Source organism: Thunnus thynnus, chromosome 20 (assembly GCF_963924715.1).
Source record: "Thunnus thynnus chromosome 20, fThuThy2.1, whole genome shotgun sequence".
In the NCBI taxonomy this organism is placed as follows: domain Eukaryota; kingdom Metazoa; phylum Chordata; class Actinopteri; order Scombriformes; family Scombridae; genus Thunnus; species Thunnus thynnus.
The window spans coordinates 5377321-5398210 of NC_089536.1; the positions used below are offsets into that span (position 1 = coordinate 5377321).

The window sequence follows — 20890 nt, forward strand, 5'->3', positions numbered from 1 at the left end:
TCATGCAAGACTTTGACTTGTACTGTAGTATTTTTTCATTGTTGTATTGGTACTTTTACTTAAGTAAAGGATCTGAATACTTCTTTCACCACCGTCAAATTACCTGTGTTAAACTCCTCATCATCCTCAGTTGGTTCAGAGTCTGCAGTCAGTTACAGGACAACAGCGTCCTCTACCTGCTGCCTGCAGCTCTGCACCAATCAGGCTCTAAAACATCCACCAATCAGCTGCAGCTGTTAGCATAGTGAGCTGTGATTGGTCGATTGTAACATCGCCTCCGTTTACTGGCTCTCCTTCTCGTAACGTGTCATAAACACTGCAAACCGGACGCTGACAGCAACCCTGGATTTAAAAAAGCTTGTAAATAAACTTATAATGAGCAGATAAAACATTGGAAGTGGTTTCGTTTTGATGAGGAGTAGAGACGATGGAGGTGAGCTGAAACAAACTCTGTCTAACTCGTTTTTAGGAGCATGTTAGCTAGCGAGCTAACAGTCAGTTGTCTGAAAAATGAACATTTTCCAAAGCTTAGTAAAGAAAAATAGTTAGTTTCTGTTTTTCTACGTAGCTGCTGTAACTCGCACAATAATGTAAATATTCGTATCTGAGAGAAATAAAGTATAAATTATAAATATCTTAACGGTTTTCTTGCTTCCAACAGAATATTCAAAATCTTCCCATCGACATACAGACCAGCAAGCTTTTGGGTAAGACAAACTATTCAAATATAAGTATTTATTTTATGTGTTATGTGTAAAATCAAGGGCTTATGTTTACTGTTGCTGTTAATGTCCTGTGCAGTTTCTCCATCTGTTGCCTCCAACAGGTGATTAAAACGAGCTGACAGGTTAAAAACAGCAGTCAGGTGTCCATATGAACAGTGAAAGAGGTTTTCCTCGCTGTAATCATCCTCCTGTTCATACTGGATATTAAAAGATCCTTCAAATGTGCTTTCAATGTAAGTGATGGAGGCCAAAATCCACAATGTGTCCACACAGTCATTTAAAAGTTGATGTGAAGCTTATATGAGGCTTCATCAGTCTGAGTTAGTCATATCAAGTGGATATCTGACACATTTACAGTCTTTTTAGCATCAAATTCCCTCTTTGTGTTTCCTCGGACAGTGTTTCCCTGTTGAGCTGCAGGTGGAAGTATAGTAACAAAAAGAGGAACTTTGGCACTAAAAAGACTGTAACGTTGAAAGATATCTACTTGATTTGACTCATTTGGACGCTGAAGCTTCATATTAGCTTCAGATAAACTTTTAAATACATTTTTACACAGAAGGAGGACTGTGGATTTTGCCCCCCATCACTTATGTTGTAAGTGCATCATGAAGGGATCTGGGATTTGGGCACCTGACTATGGTTTTAAGACAGACCTGAAAAATTATGAAGCCGTCCTTTAAATCTTTCTGTGTCCACAGACTGGCTGCTGGATCGACGTCACTGTAACCTGAAATGGCAGAGTGCAGTGAAAGCGATCAGAGAGAAGATCAATGCTGCCATCCAGGACATGCCAGAGAACGAAGAGATCAAGCAGCTTCTCTCTGGCTCCTGTAGGTCTCACTAGTATTTGCCTCTTATTATTATTATTATTATTATTATTATTATTAATATTATTACACTGGAGTTGCAGAGCTAAAGCATACATTTATCTGAAAGATGAATCCCTGATGATCTTTGAAAAATCCAGACTATCACTTAACATTTACCACAGTTTTGACATTTCTAGAATCCATACAGACTCTTGACCATCTGGATTTTAAAAAACGTGTACTACATAAAAAATTTTCATTTTCCTGTTTGTCTAAGCAATAATTAATAAAACCCATACACATAAAATGAAATGATTATATCAGTTATACTTGTCTATATTAATAGTATTTCCCACTATTTCATATTTTAATTTACAATAGTGAAAACATACAAAACAAGAAAGGAGATATGTCATTTTCAGCTACCATTTTTGTTTTTAAATATTATAATATATATATATATATAATCAGAAAATAGTTGCAGCTTTTTTAATCCAGATGGTAAATAATCTTTTACTGACTCTGGAAACACCTTAAAAACAGCTGTAAGTGTTGTCAAACAACCTGTTGGGCTCGTCAGATATTGTCGGACATTTATCAGATATTCAGCTTTCCAACTCTAATGTAATGATCATAAATGAGAGGCACAAACTACTTTGTCCTTTAACAAAATCAACTAATTTTTTCTTTCTATGACTTATGGAAAAAGTCATTCTTATTTTTCAATGTTGTATTTTTTTTTGTTTTCATTGATAGACATTCACTATTTTCACTGCTTGAGGATCGTGGAGATACTGAAAGGAACAGAAGCTTCCTCTAAGAACATCTTTGGCAGATATTCATCTCAGAGGATGAAGGTGAGAAGATTCAAACAAGCTGCTATTGTTTGTCTCATAGTGGATCACAAATCGATGGTCTGTGGGGATTTTTTGTGTCAAATTCCTTTATTATAAATTCTAATAAGATTTGGATTATAATTGTTTTTTTCTGTTGTTACAGGACTGGCAGGAGATTGTGTCCCTTTATGAAGCAGATAATGTCTATCTGGGTGAGTGAAATGTGAAAAAAAGACCAAAAAAAAGGAACTATCTTCATCCTGGGTCGCAGGATCATTACTGCTCTGCTCCTTTCATGTGGTGACAAACAGGTCCACCAATTCACCAAGACCATTTTACCTGTTGTCAACCTTCTCTCAACATCCAGTAGCCTGTCAGTTTTAATTTTCGCTGCATTTTACATGATAGAAAGACTCTAATAAGCATATGGCAAGACTGATTCTGACCCCAAGACTTGTTATTGTTCTCCTCCAAAAAAACTGTGAGGTTTGGAAACTATTAAATCTAAAACTAGCTTTTTCTAAACTGTGAAAACAGTAGTTTTGTTGCTGCTGATCAGGTTATCCTCACATCAGTAGCACAGGATATAGATGAATAAGATCCAGCTATAGAAACTAAATAATCGCCTTTATAAGTCTTTTAATAAAAAAGAAATCTGTTGTGTGTCCCAGCGGAGGTGGCCAGCTTGCTGAGTCGCAACGTGAGCTATGAAGGACCGGCTCTGAGGAAGCAGCTGGCTAAAGCCCAGCAGCTGCAGCAGGAGCTGAGCAGGCGGGAAGTGGAGTGCCAGAGCTCAGCCGCAGACCTGAGGGAGCGCTACTATGCTGCCTGCAAACAGTACGGCATCAAAGTAAGTGCAAGAGTGTACACACATAAAACACCTACGCTGACACTGTGCAACACTCAGAATTATATATTATGTGCAGACTCTTGTTCTCTGTGCAGACCTTCATCATCCTGTTGCTTTTTTTGCTTCTGCCAGGGAGAAAACGTTCCTCGTGAGCTGCAGGCCCTGGTGAAAGACTTACCAACGGTTCTTGACGACGTCGGGAAGGACACAGCGAAGTTAGAGGAACAAATTAAACTTTACATCGCCTTCACAAACTTTGTATGCGAGTGGTGAGTATATAAATCAAAACACAGATTACTTGTTACTTGTTATTCTGCTTCTCTGTGTCTCCCAACCCCTCCTCTCCCCCCTCCCTCCTTCTTTCTTTCTCAACCCAACCGGTCAGGGCAGAGCCCGGTCCTGCTTGAGGTTTCTTCCCGTTAGAGGAGGGTTTTTCTTTGCCGCTGTCGCCAAGTGCTTGCTCATGGGGGAATTGTTGGGTCTCTGTAAATTAAAGAGAGCAGTCTAGACCTGCTCTATATGAAAAGTGCTCTGGGATGACTCCTGTAGTGATTTAGCACTATTTAATAAAATTGAATTGAATTTTTCCCGTAGTTTCTGCACTGTGCAGCTCAGTCTCATATACAATAAACCTGTTGTTAGATGTATGAGGCTTAATAAAGTGTAAAACCCTTCAAATAAAACTTCACAAAATGTCTCTGTTCTATTAAACTATAAAAACGAAAAGAGTTTTTTAAAATTTCTTGTCACATGAGCTCACATGTTTCTATTTGTAGGTCTGACTCTGTGCTGCCCTTGCTGACATTTGCCCAGAGGAGAGGAAATGCAACGTTTTATGAGTGGAGAACAGGGAAAACCCCCACAGTTGTTGAGAAGCCCGTTGTGGAGGAGGCAACTCCTGATACAGACACAGAGGACATGGTTGGTTGTATTTCTCTGTATTAAGTTCAGATTAGGGCCATATTACAGAAGCTTTCTGTGTTAGATCCAAAGAAACAACCACTTAATTTATAAATGTGTAAATCTGTCATATTTTGTTACACAGTCCAAATTGCTAAATCAGGCCCTAATTTAAATTATCACAGTCACTAAACAGATCTCAGTGTTAGGACATTTGTATAACGCAGCCTCAGGACTCATGTGGCAGATCTTATACAATGTGACTTATTCAACAAATGTCAAAAATGGTTAAACAAATCTCTTGATGTATCCATTCACAGCTGATTTTCTTCACCTGTGTTTGTGTGTTTTAAAACCTGCTTTAGATCGACTGGGGTGACTTCGGCAAAGGAGCGGACACTCAGGGTGTGACCTCTGCCATCACAGTGGAGGATGGGATCGACTGGGGGATCAGTCTGGAGCCAAGCTCTGAGGTATGATGCCTAGACACATTTCTGTTCTCATTTTATATCTTATATTATTTCACTGTTAATATCTAGATAATGAAATAAGTAAGAACAATCTCTACAAAAAGTGTATATTCCTCTAATATACCAGTTTCTGTCTGTCTCGCTCTGCAGGACACTGGTGCAGGCGGTATTGACTGGGGGGACAGTGAAGTTGCTCCCATTGAAATTGAAATCGTAGATGCGGGCACAGACTGTAAGAACTTTTTAACAAATCGACATTATGCCTTCAGCCAAACTTCTCAGCTTAAAATGTATGTTAGCTAAAGACGAATGTGTCTTCTCGTAGGTCCTGATGGGGTGGCAAGAGGAGAAGATGCTTTAAGTATACTGGAGAACTCCCAGTCACGCAGCCAGTTCATTGATGAGCTAATGGAGGTAAAGACTATAGTCATCCAGGGTCACATTACCCTTCAGAGACTGTGCTTCCTTTTGATTTTTGTGTAAAAGGTAACAGGATTGTGACAGTGTGGTGCTACAGCGGGAATGTCAGACATTCAAACAATTTATAGTCCAAAAACCAACAAAGATACAGAGTAGTGTCCAGACGACTAATGATTATTTTTATTATGAAATGATCTACTGAGTATTTTTTGGATTATTCCTGTAGTAAATAATAGAAAATGGTGAGAGGTGCCATCAGCTCAAAGGTAATGTCTTTAAATTGCTGGTTTCGTCCCCACACTTCAAAACCCAAAGATAATCAATTTACAGTGATATAAAACACAGAATAAACTGCTAATTCTTACATTTTCAAAGCTAGAATCAATGACTGTCTGGCATTTTTGTGTGATAAATTACTTAATAAGAAAAAAAAAAGATTATCAAAATGGATGAATCATTTCAGTTTCTGATAAATTTTAATAATTTCAGCTCTACTATACATATATATTGATAAACTTTTGACTGACTCACATCTGCAGAGCTTAACTTGACACCTTTCTATAATGTATTTTAAAAGCCCATCTAGGGACGTACATTGCAAACTAGTTTAGGCTATAAATACTGTTCATGCTCTATACTTGTCCCTATACAAATAAACATTAAATAAATAAATGTAAAACTGACAAATGAGCAGAATATTCTTAGATGTGGATGGTTTGCTTTTGCAGATTATGATGACTTACACGAAACAGGATCATGTACAGTATGTGGATACATAAAGCTGCTATGATCAATATTTAAATGTTAACAATAGCTCAATCAATTGTACTGTATATGTGACGAGTTGCTTGTAGTGACGAACGTACAGAGAATTCTCATCTGTTCCCTTCAGCTCTACGGAGATTTATAGCATCTTTCAGCTCCTTGTTTTGGTTTTACAGCCTGAAACTTCACCCTTGTGGTTCACACTCATCTTTTTTGTTGTTTTTCATCAAAAAAAGCAACACACTGTACACAACCTGCTGGGCTTTAAACAGCAGACAGACAAAGTGAGCATCTAGCTGTTAAGCAAGATATTTCCCTCAGGAGTCGACCAAAGTTTGTTATATCAACTTTATGAAGTGATAATATGTCAACGTTGACAACATGTTTTTGCTGCCCCCATGTGGACATAAAACGTTACTGCAGGTTTGAACCTTTTTGTAGGTAGTAATTAAATATGTTTACGTGTGCAAATTCAAAACCAGTTTTCGAGAACCGCAAACCACAAGCACTACTGGTTTACAGCACACAAGCAACAAATATTAGTGCAGAGAACTCACAGTATTTGTTTGAACTTGCAGGGAGAAGCAGGTACAGTCACAGAAAAGCAGGTTAAATGGAAATTAATACATGTAAAATAATAATAATAACTTTATCTGTACAGCACTTTTCAAAACAATTAAACAATGCTTCACAGAACAATGGAACACTAAAAGCTTAAATAAAATGTGGAATAAAATAAAAACAAAGCATTTTGTATTTGTTATCGAGTTCATACAAAAAACAAAGTAGTGACGCTGGTTTCGTGTGTCGGTGCAGCTGGAAGTTTTCCTCACCCAGCGCATGAGTGAGATGGGAGAAGAGGCCGATGTGGTTGCCATGAGCCAGTTCCAGCTGGCCCCCTCCGTCATCCAAGGCCAAACCCGTGAACACGTCCAGAAGATGCTGTCAGTGGTGCAGGACCTTCTGGGCCGGCTGACCTCCCTTCGGATGCAGCACCTGTTTATGATCCAGGCGTCGCCACGGTACGCCGCCACAGCTGATCATGAGAATATCAGCTTCAGTCAGCGTAAATCACAGAGTCTGATGTTACTCGAGTAGAAAGAATTGACATTTGCTCCTGAAATGTTACAAATCTGCTTTCTCTCATTCTTCTTCATATGAAATGTGTGTGTTTTAGGTATGTTGAACGTGTGTCAGAGGTGCTGAGACAGAAACTGAAGCAGGCAGACATTCTGGTACTGAAGAGCTCCACGATGGTTGAGAGACGGCAGGAAGCCCTGGAGGAGCAGTCCAGACTGGAGCCTCGTGTTGACCTGCTGGCGGGATGCACCCGGGAACTCCAGAAACAGGTATTAAATTAGTATTTTAATTTATTTATGTGCACAGGTTGGCTATTATACAGCAGAGATGATAAATGTTCAGTCAAGGTCAGTGCAGCTTATTTCTCATCGCTTAGAAATCAATAAACCAAGGAAGCAGATAATCAAGTTCTGTAAATTTAAACACTTGTCATGAGATCATTACATCTGTGTTAGAAGCCTCATAGCCGAGACTCGTCAGTAATAATTAATATTATTGCCAATAATGACTGACTGTCTACTGTCATTTGTATTTGCAGATTGAAGCAGATATTTCAAAGCGATACCACAACAGGCCCGTCAACCTCATGGGGGTCAATATATAACGAGACCCACAGACTCCACAAAAGTATTTTGTCATGATCTACAAGGAGAAATAAAAGTGGTATTTAATTTAAAGTCTTGTGTCAAGATAAATATTTTGGATTAATACTGGGTAAGAAACATTTTGAAAATCATTTTAACAGACCTGTTTTGACTGATCAACAAATTACTGTTTGTTGATTAAACCTGATCAATGTTTTCATATTTATTTTCATATTTTAAGCAACAGTAACTTGTAATACTTATGAGATCCTGATGGTGATGTATATAATTTAGTTACCTGCTAAAATTCATAAACCAAGAAATAGTAAAAACTGACTCATGCATGTGTTTTGTATGAGTGTGTGTATAACATTAATAATACTGTAAGTGCTGATTTTTTATTTATCCATTTATGAATGCATCATCTAAATGCTTGGTTAAATTAGTTTTTACAGAAAAACAAATCTTTTTATATTATTTTATATCATATGAATATGTATCACATATGAACCAGACCAAGACGTACATGGCACCATTATTATATAATATAAAACAAGTAAATTACTTACCTTTTACATTGTGAATAAAACACAAATAATTCTTGTGGGAGGATCAAAATAAAGCATTGTTATCCTACTTAAATATCTTTCAGCAGGATCATTTCTGAACCACATTACTTAAATATACACATTTTTTATTACAGGTAAGATGAAGAGACTTTATGTAACTTCCAAATTCTATTATAAATAATTCATAAGATGGGTTTTATTTTAAATAACTTAAATAATGAATCTAATATGAAATTTATCAGAAAACTCTAGTAAACTGAAAAATGTTGTATTGTATACTTATAGTAATAGTGTAAAATGACATTTGTGACTCAAAAATTAAATGAATGCTTTTATGTATGTACAATTATAAAATATCTAAAAATCTTGAGTTGAAAAATTGTGCAATGTAGTTTTTAAATCTTTATTTTATCGGTATAATTTGTGTAATATTACCAGTGAGCAGTGGAGGAAAGTAACCAAGTACATTTACTGAAGTACTTTACTGAAATACAATTTTGAGGTACTTGTACTTTACTTGAGTATTTTCATGTGATGCTACTTTATACTTCCACTCTACTACATATCAGAGGGAAATATTGTACTTTCTACTCCACTACATTTATTTGACAGCTTTAGTTACTTTTCAGATGAGGATTTGACACAATAGATAATATAACAAGCTTTTAAAATACAACACATTGTTAAGGATGAAACCAGTGGTTTCCAACCTTTTTGGCTTTTGACGTCTTACAAAAAGCAGTGTGTAATCGGGGTCACATTTCACATGTCTATGAGTTGTTAATTACCAAATAGTGATTTTTCCCTCTAAACTTCTCACATGCTTTCATTTCAATAAATGTTCAAATCATCCAATGTGTCACCAAAAATCAAAGATTAGTGAAAAAGTCCAAAAACTAAAAACAGATTTGTTTATCAGAACTTTGTTTTTTCTTCTTTCCTCTCCCATTAATCATCTCACGACCCCTCAGATTTATCTGGTGATCCTCTGGAGGGGCCAGACCCCTAGGTTGGGAACCAATGTACTAAATTAGCTAACTGTATATAAAGTAGCTCCACCTCAAGCAGCTACGACAGTAACATGCTGCTCTAACACTGATGCTTCAGTATTAATAATCTAATGATGTCATATATAATAATATATCAGTCAAAGGGACCAAACCACTACTTTTAGTACAATACTTTAACTACATCAAGCTTATAATACTTATGTACTTTTACTACAATACTTTTACTACATCAAGCTGAGAATACTTGTACTTTAACTTAAGTAGCATTTTTCATGCAGGACTTTTAACTTTTAATAGAGTATTTTTACATTGATGTACTTTTATTTAAATAAAAGATATGAACACTTCTTCCACCACTGTTTGCCACATGAGATCTTAAAATAAGACTTATTTTATTGGTATAATCTTGTGTAATATAATTCAGGGGATTTTCAGTCGGCTGATGAAAGCTTGCCTTACTAGAATGTTCTGCGCATGCGCTGTGTGAAAGCGTGTTTTGGTGTCAAGCGGTGCTGCTAGCGGCTAGCCGGGCCAGCTAGCAATTCTGCAAGTCATGGTGGGCCATTCAATGAGGAAAGGCTGGAGAATGCAATATCGGACAACAACTGTGGAGCTGTTAATGAATCGGGACTTTAATTACAGTTTTTAGGTAGGTCATAGTGGACTTTTTTGGGGGGGCATGAGTTGCAATTGTCTTCATGCGTAAGTATTAATATCAGGTTTTCATTTAACTAATGCGTAAACGGATGCGTGGATTTTAGTGATTTGTCATAAGATAACGTTAGCGGACACACAGACAAGCTGGTAGTGTTTATGTGTGTGTCACCGGATGCGGTAATACGTCTTGTTTGTGATATTAGTCACTTTTTAAAGTAGTTGAACGGTTATTAGCAGCAAACTAGCTCGCACGGCTAGCAACGTATTTAGGGCTTTGGAGTTCCAATAGTAGTTTAGCATTTCTTTAAGCCCCACCCACCCTTCATTTCTATTGGCTGGGAATATCTGGAGTCATGTGTCGTTGGCTCGTTTGAGCTCTGTGATTGGCTGCTCGATGTGTCAGCCATCTTTTCACCACTTGTTGCTAGGGAGATTGTTTGATGCTAGTAGACGGGTACCTGTCACTTTTCTACGGTGAACAGAAAAGCAAGTTATCTTACAATTAAAGACATATTTTGTGTAAGAAGGTGATTATACGTGTGTGATAGAAGCAGCCGGGTGTCAAAACACACAAGGTAGCTAACGGTTAACGTCATAAGGACGAAGATAGGAGGAGGGAGGGACCCTGCCTGCCGCCTGCCGTTGAGCTAGCCACCCAGCCAGCCTCGACTCCCTCATTCACCTTCAGCAGCACCCACAAGAAGTAGTTGTCCTGTCAAGGGTGGGGTGAAGCCTATAGCAGGGTGTTCATCATCTCTCCTGCGAGCCGACATCACTTCTCTCTAGTCTGGGGAGGATGGAGGAGTGGCTGCAGTGGGCTAGCAAGTCCTGATTTTCTCTCCATAAACATGTGCTTAATGCAAATGTTAGGTAGGTAATAAGACTTGTGTGGTGTCTGAAGGCTGAAAGGACTGTGTTTCTAAAGTGGAGCAATAAAATGTAATTTCTCACTCTTGTCAGGAACTGGAAGACGAGAACCTTATGAAGAACAAAGCTTTGAACACAAACTGGACTCTCTCAGAAGTGGAAACCCCAGCTTGGATCTTTAACATCTTTAAAACTTGTTTGCTGAAGACCCTTCCCCCTGACTATCTTAAACTGTTTTTCATGTGTTTATCTCAGTCCTGTACAGAAGTATTGATCCAAGCTAGTTGGCCCCGTTTTTGTTTTTATTTTTTACTTTCACCTTTTGTTCCTTTGTAAAGAAATGCTTTACCTGAAAAAGTACTTCACAGAGGGCCTGATTCAGTTCACCATCCTTCTGAGTCTCATTGGGGTGCGGGTGGACGTTGACACCTATCTAAGCAATCAGCTGCCCCCACTGAGAGAGATCATCCTGGGCCCTAGCTCAGCCTACACCCAGACACAGTTTCACAACCTGCGCAACACGCTGGACGGCTATGGCATCCATCCAAAGAGTGTGGATCTGGACCATTTCTTCACCACTCGGCGGCTGCTGAACCAGGTGCGCCAGCTGGATCGCCTCTCTGTGCCCAGTACCGAGCTCAACACCTGGCTAGTGCATCGTGACTCTGAGACTGTGGTGTCCGCCAGCAGCCAGTCCAGCCCCAGCATCACCCTGGACAATGGGGCCGGCCTAGAGGACGTTAACAACCCTGACGCTACCCCGGCCATGAGGGGAGGAAGTGGAGCATCTGAATCCACGTACAACCTGAACGCAGCGGACGGCAGCCTGGGAGCCGTGGCCCCAGAGGGCAACCAGGAGCAAGAAAGCAGGGATGGCAACGACGACCTCACCAAAGAGGTACTGCAGTTTGTTTCTGCCTGCTAACACCTGGGGGACTATCTGTCAAAAAGAGGGGGCAAACCTACTTTTGACAGATGTTTTTTGTCATCATTTTAACCCACCATTCATTATTTTGAGGAGTTTATCTTGTATTTTTGGGTTAAAACAGTTGAGAAATTAAACATTGGATGTAAATGTTTCATCTTTCAGGTGGAGCTCATCAGAAGCCAAGTGGCCACCAACAATAACACAAATCAGTCATATAGAAAAGCCTTTTCTTTCTCAAAACACCTTGTGACAACTTAAATCAATCAATCAGCTACTGTTGTTTTCTTTTAAAAAGTTTCATTAAGATTTAGCGTACAGCAGCGTAAAAAACAGGAGTAAACAGTCTTCCTAAAAATGAAAAAGTATAATCTAATTTTAGGTGACATTTCACACCAATATCATTCATGGCCCACACCCCTGGTCTTTTATCAGTGTCTGATATTTTTAGTCAAACCAGTTGTGTCAGATTCATCACAGCTGTGATTCTGATCACATATGTCTTGTTCATCAGAATGCAAGTTTGAAATGCACAGCAACTCAACCGCCATAGCTTCAACTCTTAAAACGGCACAAATTTCAACGTGAAAGTGCTTTTTTTGCCAGAGATTATTTTTCAATTTAACTTTAAATGATCTGAGAACACTGACACAGAATGGTCACAGTGGTACAGTGTTGTTAGGGGTCACACAAAGCCATTGTTGGACTGTAATGAAGCGAGACTTATTTTTGGTCACATGATAACTACCATGCCAAAGTGTTTATGTCATGGTTGCATCATCTGACTACATTTCTATTACATGATCTGCCCCCCCTCGCCTTCCAAAAATGATCGACTGTAACGAAATAATGATCCAACCTTGTTGTCTGAAAGATAAACAGTATAAGTACGAGTTAATTATCACAAATAAGTAGATAAATTCAGTCATACATAGTCTAAATATGTGGAGTTTCATTTGTACCTTGCTACAGTATGAGTTTAATACTTTTCACACCTAAACAATACCTGGTTATTAAAATACCTTCTCTCTGTATACAGGGCCATTTTTCAATGGTTGCAATCTGTTTTTCCAGGACATTGACTTGATTGACATCCTATGGCGACAGGACATCGACCTTGGTGCAGGAAGAGAAGTGTTCAACTACAGCAACCGTCAGAAGGAGAGTGAGGAGGAGAAGCCCAACCCACCAGAGAACAAAGACGGGAATGAGGAACAAGAGAGCTGGAGAAATGGAGTGAATTTACAAGGAGCTCAGCCAGTGGACGGGGAGACTGGAGAGAGCATTCCAGAGCAGGTTTGTAGACCGATCGGCCCTCTTTTATCTTCTTGTTTTGTCATGTGGGAGGTGGTACGTTAAACTGCTTTGTACTACATAAAAAGAAAATGGAAACTTGGGAGCAGCACACTGGTGATAAAAGATCATTTTGTTTTTATTCATGCGGAGACACTTCCAGTTACTTCCTTTTCACCTTCTTGCCCTAAAAACATTGCGAGTTGAAGAATTATGTGCATCTATAACGGTTTCAGACAGTGGACGGTAAGATCAAGCAGATCAAGCTGTTGCAGTCTGATGTAGGAATACTTTTAAGTTTTAGTGAGCTATAAAACCTTAAACAACCTCATTTTACCAAGTTGTGGTATTACAGCGTAACATTTATTTCAGAGCTTGACAACAAAGACAATGGCCGCTCAGAGTTAGTGACATTTACAGTAATGCTGATGTGACAAATGCGAATGGGGAATATTTTATATCCTCATCATAGCCAAAAAAAGATTTTAAAAATTAAGGTAACGATAAACCTGTCGTCATTTGTGCCCATTCTGTTCTTCTGTTGTCCCTGTATAGCTGCTGCATAGTTAGCACGTAGCTTTAGCATCGCACTTCTACATGGCTGCAACTAATGATCATCCAAAATTCCAAAATTATTCCATTTAGTGAAGCTGGAACTGAGAAATGTTTGGCTTTTTTGTTTTAAAAATGACACATAAGATTAATCAATTATCAAAACAGTTGCAGAATATTTTTCTGTCGATCGACTTGGCATTGCAGCTCTACGCTCCTGTAACATCGTCAGACTTACGATGGACAGTTTGAAGAGATGATCTAATCGATGCAGCAGACTCAGGGATATCATCTTTTTTTATTCCATACATTCTTCTTTATTGTCAAAACCTGGCGCTTACATTACCCAGAATGCAGCTCTACTGGATTCACTCGGATTTAGGTGTGTTATGCTAGTAGCAGCTAATGTAGCGTGGAGCTGTTAGCCTCCAGCAGAGACGAGGAGCTACAGAGGTCTGGTAACCTCACGTATTTCTAACTCCACACCCTCAGATTTATATCATTTTCAAACTTGTCATCTTCGGCCCCAACCGACACCGACTCAAGTGATGAACTACTATACTTAACTATTTTCATATACTAGTTCAGTTATTCTAATATTAAATAAATGATATTTTCTCATTTCAAGTGGCCTAAAATAAGGGCTGCATTTAAAATTAAAATAACGTGCATCCTAAAATAAAGTGGATCGATCATATTTGGCTCTTACATCGTTCTTGTGCCTTCAGTTCGGATATTAGTGGGTATGTTTGCTCCAAAGAATTGTGCTTTGTCTGTAGTGGCGCTTCACAGTCACCACAGTCTCAGAACATATGAGACAAACTGGTTTTGAACTGCCAGTTATTGTGTATTGGGCTCTGAGTGCTTCCAAAACATGGGTGACCTACACGTAACAACATACCCGAACGCCTCCTCTGTAGTAACTCGCTGATGATCTGCTGAACGTGCTGCTAACGCTGCGCTTTCTGTCTAGCCACGGGGTCAGAGTGTCCGCTCTTGATTAAAAGATGTTTTTTGTGCTTGTTTTTCTCTGACTCGCGTCACGCCTCGTCTCTGTTCTCCTCGACACGCTGCAGTCAGTCGGCAGAGACGTGAAGCTCCGCCCTGTCCCTGCACGGAGCGGAGAGGCTCAATGATCGCTGGTTTATTCAAAGTTTATTAATATCGTATAGTTTTTTATAGTTATATTATAATTGTGTGTCCAAATTGCACCAAATTCGACACTGCACTCCCTTGGGTCCCCAGCCATATACCCGCCAAGTGTCGAGTTGATCGGATGAACGGTTCAAGAGATTCGTGAAGGACATACATACACAGAGATTCCTTCCTTTGGTAGACAGATGCAGTAGCACTCCCTAATACCTGTAAACATACTTTGATGTGTAAAATTGGTGGAGTTCTCCATTTAAATGTAATCATTGTTAAAACGTTGGCGCACACATGAGGAGCATCTATGATGTTTCTGGCTGGAACGCAACATCAGGGTCAGCCCTAAAACCACAGTTGTCCGTGAGTGAGTGATTAGGTTACCTCATTGGTCGGCGAGCCTTGTTGGAGTTTCCCAATTGGCTGTTACTCTTTCAAAATGAATCGGTGCGAGATGATGGAAGCTGTGTTTCTGCTCCGACCTCTGAAGATCTCAGCTCCGGTGTTAAATGCAGTGAAGTCGACTAAACTTCTGTTTAAACATATGCGCACCAGCGTCTCTGCGTCTCCTCCTCTACCGTCCAGTGTGATCGACTCTCCGGCTGACAGCGCTGTCAGCAGACGGCAGGAGAGACGTCCCGCAGTGTGTTTGGATTTTAAAACTGAACTAACACCAGGATGCAAACGTTTTCACATCACAAACGATGAACAACGGCATTAAAACTCAAGTCTTGCAGGTAAAACATACAACTCAAAAGCTGCTGTATCAGTTTAGTGTGGGGAAGCTGCCCTGCAGGTGCGCTTGATTTAAATGTAACCAGGCGGAGATAAGCCTTCTGAAATTGCACCCAAAATGCTGTAAAAACTTTCTCACTGCAGCCTCCTTATTGGGAAAAAAGGTGCATAGAGGCATGAAGGAGTTAAACCCCAAATAATCAGTGTGACAAAACACTCAATGCAGAGTGAAAAACCAGAGACATCCGCTGAGTGAAACCGATGAAGGAGCAGTGGGACTTAATAATAATTAGATAATAATTAGAATAGTTATAATTAAATAAAATCAGTTCTCTTCCAAATCAAACATCCAAGGTATGAGAGGAAAATATTGTTCTTGCAGCTGCATTTATAACCTTTTTTTTACTCAAACATAGCTTAACCATGTCGTGATGCTACTTCAGTAAATATTACTGGGACCACGACCACTGACTATCCCAGTAACATACTGGCCACAATGTCACACGTTGACCATAGACGGTCGGTCCAGCCATATACTAGATTACTAGGTTTTGACCTAGGCTTGTTTTTGTTTTCTTTTTTACTTACCTAGACTGATTAAAAGCATGATTGTGTTATCTTTATTTTTTATCACATTAACCAGAAAGCTGTGAGTTGACTGCAGTAGTCAAGCGTCGGTGAAAACAAAACGAGAGAAAACTTCTGTCAGATTAAGAACATTTGTCAGTTTCGAACATTGAAATCTACAAGCCGTGTTCAAGACACAAAACAACAACACTAAAAATGTAAAGGACAGGTTAACTCAACAATATGAATGAAGGATACGTTTCCCAAACAAGTAGGTTTTTAGAGAACAAAGATCTGCTGGTCTTCCGGCTCTGAGGCCTGGAAATATGCTTCCTGGAACTTGACTTAGATAACGACGTTGAGGCTGGAATTTGATTGTCTTAATGAAGAGATCGTACTTTTGTCAATACAGTGATACTCACACAGAGTTTGTATTTGCAGTTTATGAAAAGAATCGATATTTTTGACTTAATCTGTACGTTGTTGTTGTTGTTGTTGTTACTCAGCTCCCAGGACTTGGCTCACAGACGTCACTGTCTCTACAGGAATGCTTAAGGCTGTTAGAGGCCACTTTCCCTTTTGGAGAAGAATCCGAGGTAAAAACATACAATTTGTTGTTTAAAATGTTGTTTATATAACGTTTGCTGTGGAAAACAGTAAAATTATCAGAGTTTTTATTTAATGTGCACAACATTTTCGATCAGTTTCCAGCCCCGGTCGTCACTCCAGAAATATCAGCTTCCACTGAAGAAGTTCCTTCTACATCTCAGGGCCTCCCAGTGGCTCCACAGCTGCCCCCAGCAGAACCACAGTTAGACCTGGAGCAGCAGTGGCAAGACATCATGGCCATCATGGAGCTACAAGTATGTCCCCTTCTTTAAAAAAACGTTATAGCTCTTCTTGAAATTGTGGGATGTATTTCTCTGTCCTGACACCATTAATATTAGTTTGTTTGGAACTGAGAGATTCAAAGTTCAACACAATGAAATACAGATTTATCTCATAATTATGAAGCATAAAAAGATTTCCCAATAATAATAACAACATCTTTGTGTTCAAAGGCAATGGAAGTGAACAGCACCAACTCCAGCAGCGGCAGCGACACAAGCGGGACAACCGAGTCAAACCCGGTGGGAAACTTTGAACTTTCTACTCGCTCCACACCGATAAACCAGGATGTCAGCCTTCACCAGGCCTCCCTCCCCAGCTGCAGCCAAGACTTCCCACAGATTTTCAACACCCAGTTAGACTCTGGCAGCATCACACCGAGAACCACCATGCTCAGAGTGTCCTCCAGCAACTCCACCAACATCAACTCCACGTTCGGAGCCACTAACCTGACCGGGATCTTTCTCCCACCACACATCAACAGTTCCAGTAACAACGTCACATCCACGCCTATCCTACCAGATCCGTTCAGCACCCTGCTGGAGGAGTCCATGCTCGACGAGATCAGCTTGCTGGACCTCGCCATGGAGGAGGGCTTCAGCCAGGCTCAGGCTTCCCAGTTGGAGGACGAGCTCGACTCAGATTCCGGTCTTTCCCTGGACTCCAGCCACAGCCCGGCTTCCCCGAGCAGCTCCGAGACGTCCTGCTCCTCCGCAGCTTCTTCCTCTTCAACCTCTGCCACGTTCTCAGAGGAGGGAGCTGTGGGGTACAGCACTGACTCTGAGGTGGCCACTGTGGAGCCAGAGGAAGGCGCTGTTGGCGGTTACCAGCCCGGGTACAGCAAGCTCTGCCGTATGAGCTATCAGGACCCCTCCCAGTTCCACAGCCTCCCTCAGCTCGACAGCATCAGCCACAATCACACCTATAACCTGCCGCTGTCCTCCGCGTTCTCAGAGCACCCGGAGCTCCCCATTTCAACCGGCAAGAAGACTGTCCGGGACAAACAGAGCTCAAAGCTTCAGCCTCCTCAGGACTTACTCGACAAGCACTCAAGTCGCGATGAACGCCGAGCCCGGGCCATGAAGATCCCCTTCTCCAACGAGAAGATCATCAACCTGCCCGTGGAGGAGTTCAACGAGCTCCTAGCCAAGCACCACCTGAGCGAACCCCAGCTAGCACTCATCCGCGACATCCGCAGGCGCGGCAAGAACAAGATGGCGGCCCAGAACTGCCGCAAGCGCAAGCTGGACACCATCATAAACCTGGAGCAGGGCGTCCAAGACCTGAGGCGCGACAAGGCCCGTCTACTGAAGGAGAAGATGGAGTTCATCCGTTCCATCCGGCAGATGAAGCAGAAGATGCAGAGTCTGTACCAAGAGGTGTTCACACAGCTACGGGACGAGGAGGGCCGGCCCTACCCGCCCAGCGAGTACTCGCTCCAGTACAGCGCCGACGGCAGCGTGCTGATCATGCCCCGAGGCATGACAACTGCAGAGCAGAATCGTAAGCCCGAGAAAAAACAAAAAGACAAAAAGAAGTGAGGGGGGGCAAACTGCTGTTTATTCTTTCACTTTGCTAAATCAATAAGAAAGATTTCTGCAGATGCAAGAGAGATGTCCTTTTTTCCTTTAAGAAGATTCTGGTGAGTAGAAAAATGGCATTGTTGGCTACTCTTCCTGCATTCGTTTTTCCCTTTTCATTCTGTTCCTACGTTTTTTTTTTTCCCCCCCCTGGAAACAACTTTTGAAGCAGAAGTAGCTCCTCGTGTGAGTACTGATATTTCATTATTTAGAAGGGGGGAAAACAAGCAAGGAGAAGAGGGGGAGATATAAAAGGACATAAAATGAGCTATTAGAAAAATGTTAGCTGCTCTTGATCCTTTTGCACCAAAACCACAGAGGATGGAGAAGATTTGTCGGTTGTGTAAGGGGTTAAAAAAATAAAAGAAAAAGAAGGGGACTGGTGTCAAGAAAAGTGGGAGTAAAAAAAAAACAAACACTGTCAACAAGGATGGTTGGAATACCTATGCACCGAAGGTTTTAAAGGACTACCAGATCACATCCCACCCTGGAGACTTTTAGTGATTGTCAGAAGTCACTGAGGCTTTTAAGTTCTTCAGGCAGCATCTATGGTTGTGAGACTTTAGATACCAAAGGCTAAAGGAAAGTCCATCTTTTTAGGATGCCATTAACACCTGTACTAACCAAAGGTTGTATTTGGTGCATCATCATTTGATCTGTATACATCTTTAAAAAAAAAAACAAAAAAACAACAACGCTCAAACAAACACTGCACTCTAATTCTGTAGGTTTTGTTATCGACAGTTATTCGAGTCAGTCTGTCGGCGGCGTCTGAGTTTTAGAAGGCCCTAAAGAGGAAACGGAGGTTGCGGGAAGTAGGATGTTAAGACGAGAAGGAGTCGGAGGCGGAGAGAGAGAGAGAGAGAGAGAGAGCGCACGGGTGTGTGTTCCCGGGCTGGCCACTGCTAAAAGAGGCCCTGAAAGGTTGGAAGTCCTGCGAGAGGAGCAGATGGATGTTATTTTTTATTTTATTTTATTTTATTTTTTTTTTTAGGGAAGAGGCACACTGCATTGCAAAATGTATCAACTTCCTTATAAATTATACATAGCACTGTAATTTGTCTTTAAAAGGCTTGGCTATATGCATTTTGCCGTGTCTGTCGCTATTCCTTCGCTGCAGGTTTAAATAACGGGAGCTGCGTTTAGGGAAGGCTCTTATTAACTGTTCATAATCTGTAGTATAAAGGTTATAGGTCTAGCCACATCAGCTTTATGTAGAAGTCTACACCTTCTGTTTTGAATTTTTTTTTTTTTTTTTTTTTTTTTTTTTGGAGAAACTTTTGAGCAGAGCCTGTAAATCACAAGAGGAGAATTCAAGATAAGTGTGATGATGGGCCGGGAGCTTCAGGAGGAGAGAGAGAGATTACTGTGATCAAACCCACCAGGCTTGTCACAGATCAAAGTTATTGATCATATCTTGTTTTTCTTCTTCCTCTTGGGTGCCCCGTTTTTGTTTTTTTTTGGTTTTATTTCAACATTAACTTGAAGCAGACTCGGCTGTCGCTGTGGTGTAGCGATTTCCCTTCTTAAGTAACTCAATTTGCCAACGTTACCCAACTTTTTTTTTTTTTTTTTTTAATTGTTTTTTTTTTAACTGCTGTAAAAGCCGAGCTGTTGGCTTAAATATTACGAGTCCTATGTTCAAAGTTTTTTGTGTTGATGACAAAGTGAGCCAAGTTGTTAAATGAGAAATGTTTAAAAAAGAAAAGAAAAAAAAAAAAGGTACTTTTGAATGTGTGAAACGACTGTGTGTGTTGTGGCCACTTTGACTCAAATGCCTTTATTTTCCACACAATCTCGTTATCTTTCACTTTAAAAAGGTTTTGAGAACTGAAGGAAAAAAAAAACTGTTCTCAAAGTAGAAGTGCTATTATCTATTTGAATGAAGTTCGTCAGTACATGTACTACATCACCCTTTTAAAAAAAATAAATAAATAAAAATGAAAAAAAAAAATAGGTCAATTGTTGCAGCTGAGATAGCACTTAATAGGCTCGAATATTTACAAGAGGCTGAACAGAACTCAACACATTAAGATGATGTCCAAAAATAGTTTTTGAAAGGAGAAATGTCCTCATTAAATGTGATATTCAGGCATGAAACTGGTTAACATTCACCTCAGTGTAACCCAGTGCAACACCGACTATTTAGTACTGCTACTACTTAGTGCACTTTTCTTTCTTTCTTTTTTTTTTTTTGTCTGTCTTGTTATGTAAATATTTCCATGTTTGTGTTTGTTATGATTTATGTAGTTTGTCAAATGTCTCCATAACAGTCTCACCCTCTGCTTTTGAGTTTGGATGTAGTTCCCTCTGTTTTGAGATATTTGCTGGCAATCAAGAATTGTTTTTATTGATTAATAAAGTGTTTTTATTTTCACCTGTGACTCTTGTGCTCTAGTTGTCATGGTGTGCGTTGTGCTGTACGACGGGAGCTTGTTTAGCCAGTTATTGGGATAAGTTGAGCTTTCAGATGTTCAGGGGAACTCCGAGTTTGGATTTGTTACAGTAATTTAAGGCTGCAACTAACGATTATTTTGTTTTAATCAATTAGAAAATGTTGATCAGAGTTTCCCAGACGTCCTCAAATGTCTTGTTTTGTCCACAACTCAAAGACTAAAGAAAGCAGAAAATATTCACATTTTAGAGGCTTGAACCAGAG

General features: G+C 40.1%; 2 protein-coding genes across 3 annotated transcripts; both read left to right on the forward strand.

The window, feature by feature from the left end:
* The first annotated feature begins 273 nt into the window (after positions 1 to 273).
* On the forward strand, positions 274 to 7535 carry cdk5rap3 (CDK5 regulatory subunit associated protein 3). Its single transcript, XM_067576339.1, has 14 exons — positions 274 to 433; positions 662 to 707; positions 1427 to 1558; positions 2294 to 2394; positions 2537 to 2585; positions 3045 to 3223; positions 3356 to 3492; positions 4000 to 4144; positions 4489 to 4596; positions 4744 to 4825; positions 4919 to 5007; positions 6595 to 6800; positions 6956 to 7127; positions 7397 to 7535. The coding sequence occupies exons 1-14, from the start codon at positions 428 to 430 to the stop codon at positions 7460 to 7462; spliced, it is 1518 nt and encodes a 505-aa protein (XP_067432440.1). The 5' UTR covers positions 274 to 427; the 3' UTR covers positions 7463 to 7535.
* A 1958-nt stretch (positions 7536 to 9493) lies between these two features.
* On the forward strand, positions 9494 to 20608 carry nfe2l1b (nfe2 like bZIP transcription factor 1b). Of its 2 annotated transcripts, none has more exons than XM_067575413.1 (6): positions 9494 to 9670; positions 10639 to 11443; positions 12545 to 12766; positions 16270 to 16359; positions 16468 to 16626; positions 16825 to 20608. In XM_067575413.1, exons 2-6 carry the CDS (start codon positions 10886 to 10888, stop codon positions 18190 to 18192), a joined length of 2397 nt encoding a protein of 798 aa, XP_067431514.1. In that variant the 5' UTR covers positions 9494 to 9670; positions 10639 to 10885; the 3' UTR covers positions 18193 to 20608. The 2 variants fall into 2 exon arrangements, with proteins under 2 accessions (XP_067431514.1, XP_067431515.1); XM_067575414.1 differs by lacking the exon at positions 9494 to 9670 and adding an exon at positions 9677 to 10548.
* The last annotated feature ends 282 nt before the right edge of the window (positions 20609 to 20890 follow it).

Bases quoted from the DNA above. Each gene is read 5' to 3' on its own strand.
- cdk5rap3 (XM_067576339.1), top strand. The intron at 3,224-3,355 runs GTAAGTGCAAGA...TGCTTCTGCCAG, and splicing joins GCAAACAGTACGGCATCAAA to GGAGAAAACGTTCCTCGTGA. The intron at 7,128-7,396 runs GTATTAAATTAG...TTGTATTTGCAG, and splicing joins CCCGGGAACTCCAGAAACAG to ATTGAAGCAGATATTTCAAA.
- nfe2l1b (XM_067575413.1), top strand. From the start codon at position 10,886: ATGCTTTACCTGAAAAAGTACTTCACAGAGGGCCTGATTCAGTTCACC. The intron at 12,767-16,269 runs GTTTGTAGACCG...GTTGTTACTCAG, and splicing joins GAGAGAGCATTCCAGAGCAG to CTCCCAGGACTTGGCTCACA. The intron at 16,360-16,467 runs GTAAAAACATAC...ATTTTCGATCAG, and splicing joins CTTTTGGAGAAGAATCCGAG to TTTCCAGCCCCGGTCGTCAC.